The following is a 15,680-nucleotide window of genomic DNA, read 5'->3' as shown; positions in this document are numbered from 1 at the left end:
TCATGCCCCACAAGCAAGCTGGTACTCACAGGATTGCTGTGCCAGTTACTTCTGAATATGTGTGTTACACATGTATACACGCAACACCTATCAGATAGTAAGTGCTCAGCTAACATCCCAGTTCTAGCTGCTCTCCTCTTACTGGATGACTGTGATCCTCTTCTCTAGGATCCTCTTCCTCCTATCTGGCTTGCATCCCACCCATTAAGATTTTTTTTTAAGATTTTATGTGTGTAATTTACATATACTATGGGTACTTTAGGGTAAGATTTTATTTCTTTGATATATGAGTTTACCCAGGAAAATAACTTCCACAATAACAGTTGCTCTTTCCTACCCACCATCGCTATCCCTGATTATTAATCTGTTCTTACTGCAGATTATACTTTCTATGGTTGTAGATGCAAGGAATATTTTTTGAATGCACCTTGCTTCTTTCAGCACAGTTAAGATTCATCTACAACATCCTGTGATGGATGAGTAATATCGCAGTGTGTGACCATATCACAATCACTTCTATCCATTCACCTGCTGAACAATGCAATCCTGTTCAGTTTGGTGTCCTGGGTATTTGCAGGGACATATTCTGTCACAGGAGAAATCTTTGGCAAACACACCCCTAAGGATTGCTCCACCTTCTAGAAGCCTCCAGTGACCTCTCATCGTTTGAATGAGCCAACCATGCTCTGTGCACTTACCTCTCCAGCATCCTTACGCACCTGTTCTACTTCTTCATCCACTTGCTATCCTTCGTCTCGTTCAGTTCCCTTTAGGACCGCCTTCTCCCTTCTGATCTTTTACGTAGGCTGCTTCCTGTGGCTTCAACTCTCCCTGCCTGTGTGGCCAGCCCCTAAATTTTCCACCCCTGCTTTAATCCCATTCGTTCCTTAGCTCTTAGTATGAATGCTCGTTCCTCCACAATGCCCGTGCAAGCCCTAGATGGGGCAAGACCTTACTTCTGTGTCAGAGTACTGTTTCAGTGTTTTTGAATTGCCCTAGCGAAATGGTTACAATTATTTACCTGCATTCCTCTCTTGTCTGTAAGCTCTGGAAATAGCACGTTTGTGCTCTTACATGAGTAAGTGAATGAGCACAGTATTCTGTGTGGTGTTGCTGTGGTTTCTTTGTTCATGTCTTCCTTCATACGCTGGGTTCTTTTACTGAACACACGCTTTGTACTGGCCATACTGCCAAGCAAACAGACTGCAGAATAACGCAGTGATGGCTTTGCTTCTTTGGAGCATGTCACTAACACGGAGCTGACAACTACAGTAAACTCGGGTCAGCAAAAAGAACAGAATAAGAACTCAAAGAAACATTGGATGATCATATTTCTAATGCTATTCACAGCTGAGGCTGGGTACTTTTGAAACAAAAAGGGCTTGATTTTCCCATTGATCTCCAGGACTGAGAACATGGCGGTGGTGTCTGCTCAGCTCCGGAGACTCCCAGATACTCCGTTACATTATGAATGGTATCATGAGGCAGCTGGGTAAGGGCTGGGCGAGAGAAAGAGAGGACAGAGAGAGGAATAGGGAAGAGAGAGGGAAAAGGAGAGAGAGAAAAGAGAGAAAAAGATGGAGATCACAGAATGGGACAAGAAGCCTAAGACAAGGGGTCAACCATGCTACTTTTAAATATTTATTACTGAAGAGGCAGTTAACCCACCAGATACCAACATGCCTGGGACTGGGTGGAGTTTGAAGAAGCTGGAACATAATCTAGATCTCTCACGTGGTAACAGGAGCCCCATTACTTGAGTCGTTAACTTGGTCTCCCAGGTTCTGCATTGGCAGGAATCTGGAGTCAAGAATCACACTCAAGTATTCTGGCTTTAGAAGATTTATTTCTTTTGATTAGAAAAGCAGAGTTACACAGAAAGATGGAGAGATAGAGATCTTCCATCTGCTGGTTCATTCCCCGAGTGGCCTCAACAGCTGGAGCTCAGCCGATCTGAAGCCAGGAGTGTTGTCCAGGTCTTCCCCATGGGTGCAGGGCCCCAAGGCTTTGGGCTGTCCTCTGTTGCCTTCCCAGACCATAAACAGGGAGCTGGATGTGAAGTGAAGCAGCTAGGACATGAACTGGCATCCGTACAAGATACAGACACCATAGGTGAAGGCTTATTTTGCTATACCACAACACTGGCCCCCATACTCCAGCATTCTAAATGGGTGTCTTAATGTTGAGGCAAAACACCTACACCTTGTGTGTAACACTCTGATGAGAAAGAACCGTGTCCCATGAGAATGACCTTCATCCCACCAGGCTCCTCCTCTTAAAGGTCTTGCTTCCTGAGAGTAGTGCGACAGTGGGGACCAGGCTTCTAATACATGGGGGCAGCTCATATGGCCAGACAGAGGTGAGCTAGACAGAGAACACCAGGAGACTGTGAAGACTTTAGGCTCCATAGACAAACATTCGGCTTGTTAATCTTTTTTCTAGCTCAAGATGTATGCTGGGAAATTGTTCCAGGTAAAGCCAGGGTGTGCCAGAGGGTTGCCAAGTTGGGGCGAGCGTGCTGGATTCAGCAAGAAATCAGGCAACAGTGCTGTGGAACAATAGCAAGAATAATCAGTGGTGCCATGACAGGCTTGGTCTCACAGTGCTGCCAAGAATGTTCTATGTGTCGCAGACCATTGACCATACAGCAATAGCTAATGGATGTCATTGTCCGAATAATGGACAGTTGATAACTGTGTATTTTTATGGGAACAGATTTTACTCTACCAGAGCATCATCAGGGAAGGTTTAATCTGGAGAGACAGCACAAGATCCTAAACGTTTGATGCTCTGCAGATAATGCTGACAAGCTCTGCTTTAATCATCATTCATCGGACTGAACTTCTGTGCAAAATGAATCAATAATGTAGAAATCACAGGTTGTGGGGAGGCGAGACAATGCATGTATAAGCAATTGCAATTACAAATGTTCTTACAAGGCTTGACATGGTATTAGAATTCTGACAATGCATTCTTTTTAAACCTAATAATGGCGATGCCATAAAATTGGAGACTATATCTTTCTATATATATTCTATACAGGTTATGTAAATTTATATATTATATATAAATATAAAGTATATATTATATCTAGTAATATTTGAAAGGCATAGTTACTGTGAGAGAGGGAGAGATAGATAACTTTAATCCACTGGTTTACTCTTCTAGTGGCCACGATAACTGGGGCTGAGCTGATCTGAAGCCAGGAGCTGGGAACCTCTTTTGGGTCTCCCACATGAGTGCAGGGGCCCGAGCACTTGGGCCAGCCTCTGCTGCTTTCCCGGGTATATTAGCAGGAAGCTGGATCAGAAGTGGGGCAGCCCCAAGATGGCAGATCTTGACCCAGATGAGAAAATTGTCAGCATGTATATGAAATTTGTTTAGAAGTTCCCTGTGTGGGGGCTATGACTGTGTATTCTTCATACATTTGAGAAGCACTCTTTGACTGTCTGCTTCCTGAAAACAAGGCAGACACTGGCCTTGCCTTCATGGAACTTAAAATCTAGACAAGAATCCACTAGAACACCTTCCTTGGGAAACAATGGTCACACTGGCTTTTGCTAAAGTCTAACTTTAGTAGACCCTCTTCTCTGTGGTTTCCAGTTTTAATTACCCACTCATCAGTCTGCTGGGTTCTGAAATTCTTGAAAGTTCTAGAAGAAAAAGAATTGATCAAAATTAAGTTGCGTGGCATTTTGAACAACGTGGTGAAATCGTGCACCATCCTGTCCTGGGACATGAGTCCACCCTTTGTCCAGTGTGTCCAGGCTAGATATCCTACCTGCCCAACAGTCACTAGGTGACTGTTAGACTGACTATTAGCACATTTCAAGTTTGTGTTGAAGCACCCAGGGATGTGGAATGCCCAGCTTACTGTATAAAGCCCCCTCCCCAAATGATTAGGGGCCTGGTGCAGTAGCCTAGTGGCTTAAGTCCTCGCCTTGCACACACTGGGATCCCATATGGGTTTTGGTTCATGTCCCAATAGCCCTGCTTCCCACCCAGCTCCCTGTTGTAGCCTGGGAAAGCAGTTGAGGACAGCCCAAAGCCTTGGGACCCTGCATCCACATGGTAGACCCAGAAGAGGCTGCGGGCTCCTGGCTTCAGATAGGCTCAGCTCCAGCTGTTGTGGCTGCTTGGGGAGTGAATCAGTGGATGGAGAATCTTCCTCTCTGTCTTATCCTCCTCTCTGTATATCTAACTTTCCAATAAAAATTTTTTTTAAAAAAAATGATTGCCTCTGACCGTGCCAAAGGCAATTGCTTAAGTCTACAGTGGGCATATTTAAAAATTGGTAGTTGGACTTGTCCCAAGAATGACACTCTAGATATCCAAATTGCCCTTGGAAGAACAAAAGTTCCCACTCCTGATACCTTCTCACAGCCTAATGTTGCATTACGAATGCCTGCACTGTTCACCCTGCCTCATGTCATCATGGGGCATGAAGATGTGAGAGGAGAGCAGGGCAGTGCAGTGGCTCACAGGCTAATCCCCTGCCTTGCTGCACCAGCATCCCCTGTGGGCACCAGTCCTACTCCAGGTGCTCCGCTTCCTATCCAGCTCCCTGTTTATGGCCTGGAAAAGCAGATTAATGCATGTACATGCCGGTACCTGCCCTTTCACCTTTGGCTGGTCTCAAGTGGGCCGTATCTTTGTGCTTTTGTTGCGTTTTCCTAGTTAGTGGTGCTGAATGTGCTTTCATATGCAAGTTGGCCATTTGTGTATCTTCTTTGGAAAAACAGGCTTTTGTCCATTTATAAAACAGGGTTATTTATTTGAAAGAATTGGAGAGAGGGAGAGAGGTCTTCAATTCACTGGTTTGCTTCCAAAATGGCCACAGTGGCAGAGCTCGGCCAGGCTACAGCCAGGAGCCAGGTGCTTGAACGCCTGCCTTTTCCAGGCCCATGGCAGGGAGCTGCATTAGAAGTACTGCTGTGCCTTAACACCCACCCGAGGACTTTGCCCGTTTGTCAAAGCAAGTTGGGATTTATTGTCGAGTTATATGGCTTCCTCATACTTTTTGACTATAATTTTGCATAATTTGTAGATATATGCAGGCTCCTTTTCTGTTGATGGTTTCCTTTATTTTTAACTTTTTCCCCCCAAAGATTTATTCATTTTTATTGGAAGGCAGATTTACACAGAGAGGAGAGACAAAGACCTTCCCTTTGTTGGTTTACTCCCCAAATGGTCACAGCAGCCAGAGCTGAGCCGATCTGAAACCAAGAGCCAGGAGCTTCTTCTGGGTCCCCGACATGGGTGCAGGGTTCCAGGGTTTGGGGTCATCCTCTGCTGCTTTCTCAGGCCACGGCAGGGAGCTGGATGGTAAATGGAGGAACTAGGACATGAACCAGTGCCCTTATGGGATACCATCTCTTGGAGGTGAAGCCTGTTAAAGCATTGCCCCAGACCCTCTTTTTCCCTTTTGTAATAGCTACCTTTACAGTTGGGTTTTGGTCCTAACTCTGTATTTTTGGCCTGGATGCCTGTGCTCTCAGTGTCAAATTTTTTTAAAAAATCATTATCTAGGTCAATATTAAGGAGTTATTCATATGCTTTTTCCTAGGAGTTGTGTAGTTTCAAGACTTCCATTCATTTTGAGGTGGTTTTTGTATATGATTAAGTGTCAAATATAATTTTTTTGCATATACATATCCAGTTTTCCCAGTATCACTTACTGAAGACACTGTAATTTCTCTATTGTCTATTTTATCACCTATTGAAAATTAGTTTGAAAATTTTATTTCTAGATTCTGCTGTGCAGGTTTATATGACTGCTTTTCATTTCAGATTATTTTCATTGTCATAGCTTTGTAAGGTAATTTGAAGGATGTCATATGCCCAGCTTTGGTCTTGCTCAAGATTGCTTTAGCTATTGGGAGTTTTCTACAAGGCTTCTACAAGTTTTAAGGAAAGATTTTTTTTTAAATATCTGTGAAAAATACTCAGAATGTTGATACAAGTTGCATTGAACCTAAAAGTGACTTTGGGTAGTCAGGAAGTCCTGACACTAAGCATTTTTACAGTCCTTTACAAGTTTGATTTATTTCATCAGTGGCTTATAGATTTCAGTGTGTAGATCATTCACCTTCTTGATTGCTTTTGGGAGTGTAAATTAGTATAGCGTGTGAGAAGCAGTATGAAAGTTTCTAAAGAAAAAATGTTCTTAAAACAGGGCCCAGCGTGGTGGTGTAGCACGTTAAAACACCCCCTGTGAAGCTGGCTTCCTATATGGGTGCCGGTTTGAGCCCTGGCTGCTCCGCTGCTGATCCAGCTCCCTACTGTTACAACTGGGAATGCGGCAGAGAACAGATGAAGCTCCCAACCCCTTGAACTCAGTGAGAGACCTGAATGAAGCCCCTGGCCCCTGGTTGATGCCCTTGGTCCAGTCCGAGCCACTGTGGTCATTTGGGTAATGAAACAATGGTTGGAAGAACTGCCTCTCTCTGTATCTCTCTTCTTTGTAACTCAGCCTTTCAAATGGATTCATTAATTTTAAAAAAATCATCAGGTGATTCAGCTGCCTCACATCTGGGTGCTCATCCGAAGGAAATACAGTCAGTGTCGCTGCGAAAGGTCGCATCCCATGTTCATTGCAGCAGCACTTACCACAGCCAAGATATGCTAAGAGCCTCATTGCCCCTAACTGCAGACAGACAGGGCTGGGCCAGGCCAGACCAAGCCAGAGCCAGGACCCAGGAACTTTAGCTGGTCCTCCACGTGGGTGGCAAGGAACCAAGCACTTGGGCCATCCTACAGTGATTTTCCCAGGCCATTAGCAGGGAGCTGGGTCAGAAGTGGCGCAGTTGGAACATGACTCTGTCCAAATGGGATGCCAGCATCCTAGGTGGTGACTTGTGGAAGGGACGTTTAACAAAGAAAACGAGTATCTTTGTGAGAGAGGATGGGAGGACCAAGTATATTTGAAAGTCTTTTGCAAAGGAAAACCTAGTGAGGTCTGTGTTCACAACCCTCTTTTTGCTCAAATGCCTCCTAGGTTTCTCAGTTGAATACCCTGATTGCCCTCCTGCTGGGGGAACTGGCGCCGGGAGACAGACAGAAGATCATGACCATCTGCACCATAGACGTGCACGCCAGGGACGTGGTGGCCAAGCTTGTTTCTCAGAAGGCAAGGCATGGGAAGACGTTTCCTGTGTGGGCTTTTATTGTCTGAGAGTGATGCTTTTTGTTGGAGTACACCCAAGCGAGCCATTGCTTTCTAAAAGCTTTGTCTTACTGTTGTTTTCCATGATACGGTTTTGTAAGTATAGGGACTCCTCCCTCCACCTCCCTTCCCTCTCCTCACCTTCCTTCCCTCCCTCCCTCCTGCCTCATTGTCCCATTTGCCCACACACTGTTTTTCTCCATATTATTTGAATAGTGTCCACAGTCAAAAGTCCCGCGTTCGGTTTAAGTCTGTCATGGCATTGTAGGTACAGGCAGCGATAGAAAATCAAGTACCCCGCTGTCATTTTTAAATATGTTAAATATACAATATTTCATCAACAGTATCCTGCTGTGTATTTAATAATTTCACTGTGAGTCCTTCTGATCGGGAATAGAGATACTGCATCTCTTTAATTCCCGAGAGGCCAGTCTCCATCCTACAGCTGGGAGGACTGGTTGGAGCTCCTGGCTCCTCCTTGGCCATTGCGACCACTTGGGGAGTGAGCAAGCAGGTGGAAGATCTTCCATGCCATGGTTTCCCTCCCTGGCTCTGCCTTCCAAATACATCTTTCTAGAAAGGTGTGATTTCTTTATATCTCTGATGCACATATTATGAATTAAGCATTGTCTTACTACACAAAATGTAATTATTTTTTGGATTTCAGTGAACTAAGTACAAAACTTTGGAAATTAACTAAATCCATGAAGTGATTCATAAAAGGCAAAAATACATTGGACGGCCATGTTGGTATTGTTTTACTGAGGAGCCAGTTGGAGAGGAGGGCTTTGGCTACTCACCTGCTGGGGAGTGAGTGCTCAGGTTGGAGTATTGTTACCTTTACAGTGGCACGCAAAGGATTTCCTGTTTGTAGGAATGTTAAAGCTAACATAGAAGGCAGGCAAGTTGATGAGCTGGGCTAGACAAGTTGCGTCTGTGACCTGAAATGTTTGGCATCCTCTGCATTGTGGCCCTGCCCTGCTACTAGGTGGTCAGCCCCCAAGCTTTCCTGTGGCTCTCTCAACTCCGTCATCGTTGGGACGACACCCAAAAACACTGCTTTGTGAATATCTGCGACGCCCAGTTCCAGTACTTCTATGAATACCTGGGGAACAGTCCTCGGCTGGTGGTCACTCCTCTGACGGACAGGTAACAGGTGGCCAGGAACTCCGCTCACATGGTCAAGAGGCGTGTGGATGAAAACAGTGCTTACAAAGTACTGTGTACCAAGTACAGATACACACTCTCTCTTGCTCTCTGTGTATACACACACATGAATATATATATGTAACTTTCTTCCTCTCTATGCATGTGTATACACACACACACACACACACACACATTTATTTCTCTCCTTTCTTTGTCACTGCACCTTTTTTTAAAAAGTGTATGTTAGGACTGATAAATGATTCATTTTTAAATTAAGAGATGCTTTTGATGGGCATTATTGTGATATAGAAGCAAGCCAGCATCCTGTATGAGCAGCAGTTCATGTCTTGGTTGCTCCACTTCTTTTGTTTGTTTGCTTGTTTTTAAAGATTTATTTTAATTTTATTGGGAAGTCATATATACAGAGAAGAGGAGAGGCAAAAAGAAAGATCATCTGTCCACTGATTCACTCCCCAAGAAGCCGCAATGAACAAAGTGGCGCCAATCTGAAACCAGGAGCCCAGAGCCTCTTCCAGGTCTTCCATGCAAGTACAGGGTCCCAAGGCTTTGGGCTGTCCGCTACTGCTTTCCCAGGCACAAGCAGGGGGCTGGATGGGAAGCAGGGTACCAGAATTAGAACCAGCACCCATATGGAATCCCAGCACTTGTAAGGCAAGGACTTTAGCTGCTAGGCTACCACACCAGGCCCGGCTGCTCCATTTCTCACCCAGCTCTCTGCTGATGGCCTGGGAAAGCAGCAGAAGATTGCATAAATGCTTGGGCCTCTGTACCCTGTAGGGGACCTGGAAGAAACCCTGGGCTTCTGGCTTTGGCCTGCCATAGCATCAGCCTTTGCAGTCATTTGGGGAGTGAACCAGAGGATGAAAGATGTCTCTCTCTGACTCCACCTGTTTCTATGTAACCCTGACTTTCAAAGATTTTTTTTTTTTTGGAAAAGGTACTTTGCTTTGTTCAGAAGTTAAAAGGAGGATGAAAGATCATTTTGATGGTGTGAGTGGTGTTGAATGAATTGTTTATGTTGTGTGCATTCAATTTCCATTTCATTCTTAGGAGTAATTACCAGTTGTTTCCGTTATCATCCGGATTCCTTTCAAATGTGTGCTCACTGAACACCCAGCATCTCTTTGTAACAAGTCAGGTGGGGTAGTTGTGTCTTCTTCATGCTTCTTGGAGCAGGTTCTGAGAACTGGGGGAGCCACATAGACCTGTGCTGGCACGCAGGTGTAAGGTTGGGAAGGCAGGCTAAGCAGCTGTTACAGGATGCCTTGCCTAAACCAGAAGCTGACTTTTCATTGTAATAGCCCAGAGGCAAGTGGCCTGGCAGTGCAGGCTGGCACGTGCTGGGTGCTTCATGGAGCTTCCATTGGTCACTGCCTGAAGGAAAGCAGAGAGGGAGTCCAGTCCAAACATCCCACAGGAAGATCCTAAAGAGTCACACTGTCCTTTCTGTGCCCTTCACGGTGGTTGGAGCCTGGTCACTTGGCCACTCTGAACTGGCACTGTCCCCTCTGTGGACGTAAGGAGCCACAAGGACAGTCAGCTTCAGAGCCATCGGAAGAGATGACAGGAGTCGCTTGCTCAGAACGTGCTCCGGAGTCATCTCCTTGCCAGATGTGCTGGGGCAGAGGATGGGTGTGAAAGCACAGCCTCGCCCATCCTCATCAACAGTGCTTCCGGGTGCGTCATCCCTGAACTCTCCACGGCAAGGCCCTTTGGCTTCCTGCAGGCAGCCCCGGAAGACGAGGATCTCCTGTGCTGGAGGAGAAAGCTGACGTGTGTTGACTTCAAAGGGCTTGTTTAAGGAGAGGCCATTTAGCTTAGCAGTTACACCCCGCCCCTCCATGGTGTATTGGGTGCTTGGGTTCAGTGCTCAGCTCCATTCCTGGCTCGAGCTAGTATGGACCCCATGAGGCCTAGGGGATGGCTCAAGTTCCTGCCACCCGTGTGAAAAGCCCAGATGGAGTTTCCAGCCCCTGGCTTTGGTCAGAATCGGCACCACTTGCTGCGGGCTCGGGGTGTGGGCCATGAGAGGAAGTGCACACCCTTGTTCTCGCTCTCCCTCTCTTTCTCAAATTTCTTACCTAATAAATGCCTTATTTAAAATTCATATCTGGTATCAGCAAAGTAGGGGTTAGTCCCTGGGCTCCTAACCTCTGTGTGTGTCTCCACTTGACCTGCTCTTTATAATAAGGTGAAAACAATTTATACAACAGAGAAACTCCGAAGGACTCTATTTCAAACCTTTGGCACGGGTTGGTCTTTCCTTCTGTTACAAGTGTTAACAAACTGTCCATGATTTTCCTCAATCTACGAACCTTTGAGACATTCTGCAAAAGAAATAAGCATTACAGTAATCAAATCCATAGCTACACATTTAAGATAAATTACTAAAATTTTAATGCAGTAAATTGTCTTTGTATATTTGCCTTAAGCATTGAAATGCATACATATTAAACAATATATAAACACTCTGTTTTTATAATTTATACCTTCCATCTGTTCATAATTTTTTAAAAGACTTATTTATCTTTATTGGAAAGCCAGATATAGAGAGAGCAGGAGAAACAGAGAGGAAGATCTTCCGTCCGATGGTTCACTCCCCAAGCGGCCACAAAGGCTGGAGCTGAGCCAATCCAGAGCCAGGAGCCTGGAGCTTCTTCCAGGTCTCCCACACGGGTGCAGGATCCCAAGGCTTTGGGCCGTCCTCAACTGTTTTCCCAGGCCACAGAAAGGGAGCTGGATGGGAAGCAGGGCTGCCAGGATACGCACCAGTGCCCATATGGGATCCCGGCGTGTTCAAGGCAAGGACTTTAATACTACACTAATGCGCCAGGCCCAGCATCTGTTTATTCTTTAAAGAGCATTTTAATGCCATTAGCATTTAGTTCAGTTAACAATTTGTCCATCGATCAGCTATTTTCTATTTTTTATAGACAATCACTTGGAGACATTACCACATTTATCGTATCTTTACCTGAAATACCAGAAATTCAATAGCACTGCAGTTCAAGTGTTATTTGTATTCAAATACACAGCTGCTCAACAATGAGGCTAGCAAAAACAATACACTCTTCGGTAGCATTCTGAATTCCAGCCTAAAAAGAAATTTGATAGAAAGTGTTCTGACTCACAGCCGTGATCATACCAGTACACACCTATGTTTTGTCCATTGCCACTTCTAGTCGTGGGTTTTCTAAAATACATTTTAGAAAATTGCCCTAACTGTCCCGTAGGAATCTCATGTTAGCTTGTTCTAACAGTTATGCTTTCTGCTGCTTCGAGGTGTTACATCACTTTAACTCAGTCGCTTCATCTAAGCATGAGCGGAGCTCCTGCTGGGCCAGCTGGCACCGGAAAAACAGAAACCACCAAAGATCTTGGCCGTGCCCTAGGCATGATGGTGTATGTGTTCAACTGCTCAGAGCAAATGGACTACAAGGTAAGTTAGTGTAAAGGGATCCATTGTAATGAAATCTTTCTTATTGGAGATGAATCCAAGCAGTTGCCCCAAATTTCTAAACTCTGATACCGTGGTTAAGTTGCTCTCGGCATGCCTGCGTTTCTTTCTTATCAGAGCGCCTGAGTTTGAATCCCAGATCGACTCCCAGTTCCAGCTTCCTGCTAACACACACCAGGGAGGCAGCAAGCAGCAGTGTCGCTTCAGTTCCTTGGGTCCCTGTCACCCACGTGGGAGTCTCAGATGGAGCTCCCAGTTTCTGGCTTTGGTCTGGCGCAGCCTTGGCTGTTGCAGGTGTTTGGGAAGTAAACCAGAGGGTGAACATAAATAAAAATAACAACAACTAAACCCTTCTGTTATTTAATTTTAACCATCTTGCGCTCTCTTCCAGTCCATAGGGAATATCTATAAGGGCCTGGTGCAGACGGGAGCCTGGGGCTGTTTTGATGAGTTCAATCGCATCGCTGTGGAAGTTCTGTCCGTGGTGGCCGTGCAGGTGAAAATGATTCAGGATGCCATTAGACACAGGAAGGAGAGGTGAGTGGTGCACGGCTTTTTTCTCTTGCTACAAAAACATTGTGCAGGCATCTTTACAGTCTATCACTCCCTCCCCATCCCATAAAGTGGGTTAGAATCTGGATCACTTGGCAGAAATTGTGCTGAGGATTTTTCCCCATGTTTTATGGGTGGCTTTCAAGTGTTGAGCATAGTACAGGTCTATTACTTTAGTCACTTAAAAGCAAATGAATTCACTGGTGGTGAATCAGGGGTCAGTTCCCAGCCCTCATCTCTCTTGGCCTTCTGGCAGCATCACTCCCTCTTGAGAGACATCGGGAACTCCGCTGTCACCCTCCGTTTTCATCACGTTAGAGTTGCAAACTTTCCCCCAAAATCTTCAGCCCCTTCTCAGACACCTTCAAGCGATCAAGGCAGCCATGGTCGTTGGTAACACCTGCTGAGCCCTCTACCGTGTTCCGAGCACTGAACTCTAGCTCGTTTTTATTCTGAAACACTTTTACATCTTCATGTCATTCAGGAAAGTTAGTGATCATCTCCCCCAGCCCAACCTTTTTTATCAGAAAGAGGGAATCAGAGAGTGACAGCTGAGTGACTGCCCGAATTCTGAGCACTGATAATCTGCCTCAGAGCTGTCTTCCACCACACCCAGGCCCATCTTCCTCTTGGTACTACTACAGGGGTGTTTGTTGGACAAGTGAGAAAGAGGGAAGGAATGAAAGAAGGATGAACACTTCGCCGAGATTTCTTCTCTTGGTGGGAATGGTAGCCACTCCATATTCCAGTCAAGGAATTGCAGTCCCCATATCACCCTTCCTTGCACAAGTTTCCACTTTCAGACTAGGACTATGCTAAAATGAAAAAGAAGAGCCCTTCTTACACCTGTAACTCCTCAAGGGAGAGAAAGGGCATTTTTAATAAAGTTGCTACAGAACATACTCAGAAAGGTCTGCTTATGAATTTTAAAGGAAATTTCAGAGACTTGACAGCCCTCTAACAGTCGTTTGCCCCTGGCTGTGGTTTGTGTTTGTCAGCGTGCATTCAGATTCAATCAACACATTTCATCTCATCCACGTTCTTTTTTATGGTAGATTTGTGTTTCTTGGGGAAGCGATCACACTGAAGCCATCCGTTGGAATATTTATTACTATGAACCCAGGATATGCTGGTCGAACTGAGTTACCAGAAAATCTCAAAGCTCTTTTCAGGCAAGTGTTAATGCTTAGTGGGTTAGCAGCTGGCTCACTCATGCCACCTAACGTTGGTTGGCACTGGTAAGTGATTCAGTTTTTACTCAAGCATTCCGCTGGCAAACCCTTACTGTTTGTTTGGTGTCCCTTAATAGAGTTTTACTGTGCTAAACGAGCCCTTTTTAATTATGAACACAGACTCAGTATCTAAAAGTTACATTTGAATGCTTAATATTAGCTCTTTTGTGATGACCTTCATATTGTAAGCATTGCTGTTACAAATTATGAAATATTAGGAAAATATAGAAGAGAAAAAGGCATAACCTTAGAATGTCACCATATTTTCCTCTAGTCTATTTTTAAATGTGTATTTTACAAAATTAATATTGTAGACATTATTTTTATTTAGTTCTTATTTCATATTTTGAAAAACATTGTATCACTGTAGGAAAAATTCTCTGGAAATCTCGCTTTTTGGTATTCTAAAATAGTCTTGATCACAGTTTATCAGTAATTTCTATTATCTTTGTACTATCAGTAATTTCATTGTTTTTGTTAATATGAATTTAAATATTGCTTATATAAAGTGTTGTTGGATTTGATATACTATAAATAAGTATATATTTATGATTGTTCTGAAAATTATAGCATATGCGTACTCTGCGCCGTGAAGAAGATTGATTTATAGTGTTCTGTCTTGCCTGTATTGATCAGCACTGTTGTGTCTACTAATGTCTGTGGCTTGGTGTCAGAGTTAGGCTGACATCATAAAATGAATTGACAAATGCTGCTGTCTGTATTTTTTTAAGATTTATTTATTTTTATTGGAAAGTCAGATATATATATATATAAAGGAGGAGAGACAGAAAGGGCGATTTTCTATCCAAGGACTTACTCCCCAAGCGACTGTAACAGCTGGAGCTGAGCCTATCCAAAGCCCGGAGCCCGGAGCCTCTTCCAGGTCTCCCACACAGATGAGGGTTCCGAGGCTTTGAGCTGTCCTCGACTGCTTTCCCAGGCCACAAGCAGAAAGAAAGCTGGATGGGAGGTGGGGCTGCCAGGATATGAACCGGTGCCCATATGGGATCCTGGTGCATTCAAGGCGAGGACTTTAGCTGCTAGGCTGCCACGCCAGGTCCCTGTCTCTATTTTTTAAAAGGTCAAATAGAATTGCTGCTGCTCCTTAACTTTTTTTTTCCTTACAATTTATTTATTTGAGAGGCAGATTAACTGAGAGAAGAGAGAGATCTTCTATCTGCTGGCTCACTCCCCAAATGGCTACAATGGCTGGAGCTGAGCTAATCTGAAGCCAGGAGCCAGGAGCTTCTTCTGGATCTCCTGCATGGATGCAGGGTCCCAAAGCTTTGGGCCATCCCTGATTGCTTTTCCAGGCCTCAAACAGGGAGCTGGATGGGAAGTGGAGTATCCAGGACTAGAACCAGCACCCATTTGGGATACCAGTGCTTGTAAGGCGAGGATTAGCCATTTGAGCCATCGTGCTGGCCCCACTCCTCAACTTTTGTTAGAGCTAATCACTGGGACCATCTAGGCTTCAGTGTTTCTTTGTGAGATTCTTTTTAAAAGTGAATTCAGTTTAAGCTGTTTATTTACTTTGAAACAGAGTGAGACACAAAGATTGTCAGCTGCTTCATTCCCCAGATGGACTTCAGCAGCTGGTGTCGGGCCAGGCTAAAGCCGGAGGACTGGCATTCAATCTGAATCTCTTAGATGGCTGGGAGGGATCCCAGTACTTGAGCCACCCCTGCTCCCTACACGGATAAGTGTTAGCAGGAGTCTGCAGTCAGAGTGAGGACTTACACGCCAGCACTCTGTGGGCCGCAGGTGCCTCGAGTGATGTCTTAGCTGCCATGCCAAGTGGCTGTTCCTGAATTCATTGTCTTTAGCACAGATGGATGTAAGGATAGTTTCTAGACTTTTTAAAATTCATTTTTGGTAATTTATGCTTTAAGGAGTTTATCCAAGTTATTTGGACTATTAAATTCACTGACACCATTGCTGAGAGTGTTTTTATTGTCTGTAGTGATACCCTAAATCCCATGCCTACTAGAGGTAATTGTGGCAGGGAGGGCTTGTAGCTTTCACTTTTAAGGGGTTTTCAGGGCTCCCACGAATTAGTTTTTCCATGTGCCTTCAAAGTAATAATCTGCCACTTTACATATAA

General features: G+C 44.7%; 1 protein-coding gene across 1 annotated transcript in view; it reads left to right on the top strand.

Moving 5' to 3' along the window:
• The window catches only part of DNAH11 (dynein axonemal heavy chain 11), a 268,709-nt gene that overhangs the window by 98,153 nt on the left and 154,876 nt on the right, over positions 1-15,680 (top strand). Inside the window, exons 31-35 of the mRNA XM_058678278.1 lie at positions 6,998-7,129; positions 8,154-8,314; positions 11,618-11,774; positions 12,184-12,329; positions 13,400-13,516. Coding sequence (XP_058534261.1) covers positions 6,998-7,129; positions 8,154-8,314; positions 11,618-11,774; positions 12,184-12,329; positions 13,400-13,516 — 713 coding nt within the window. The remainder of the gene's footprint in view (positions 1-6,997; positions 7,130-8,153; positions 8,315-11,617; positions 11,775-12,183; positions 12,330-13,399; positions 13,517-15,680) is intronic.

The sequence above is a fragment of the Ochotona princeps genome, chromosome 20, assembly GCF_030435755.1.
Source record: "Ochotona princeps isolate mOchPri1 chromosome 20, mOchPri1.hap1, whole genome shotgun sequence".
NCBI lineage: Eukaryota > Metazoa > Chordata > Mammalia > Lagomorpha > Ochotonidae > Ochotona > Ochotona princeps.
Note: the sequence above shows the minus strand (reverse complement) of the source record. Positions and strands in the feature narration are given on the sequence as shown.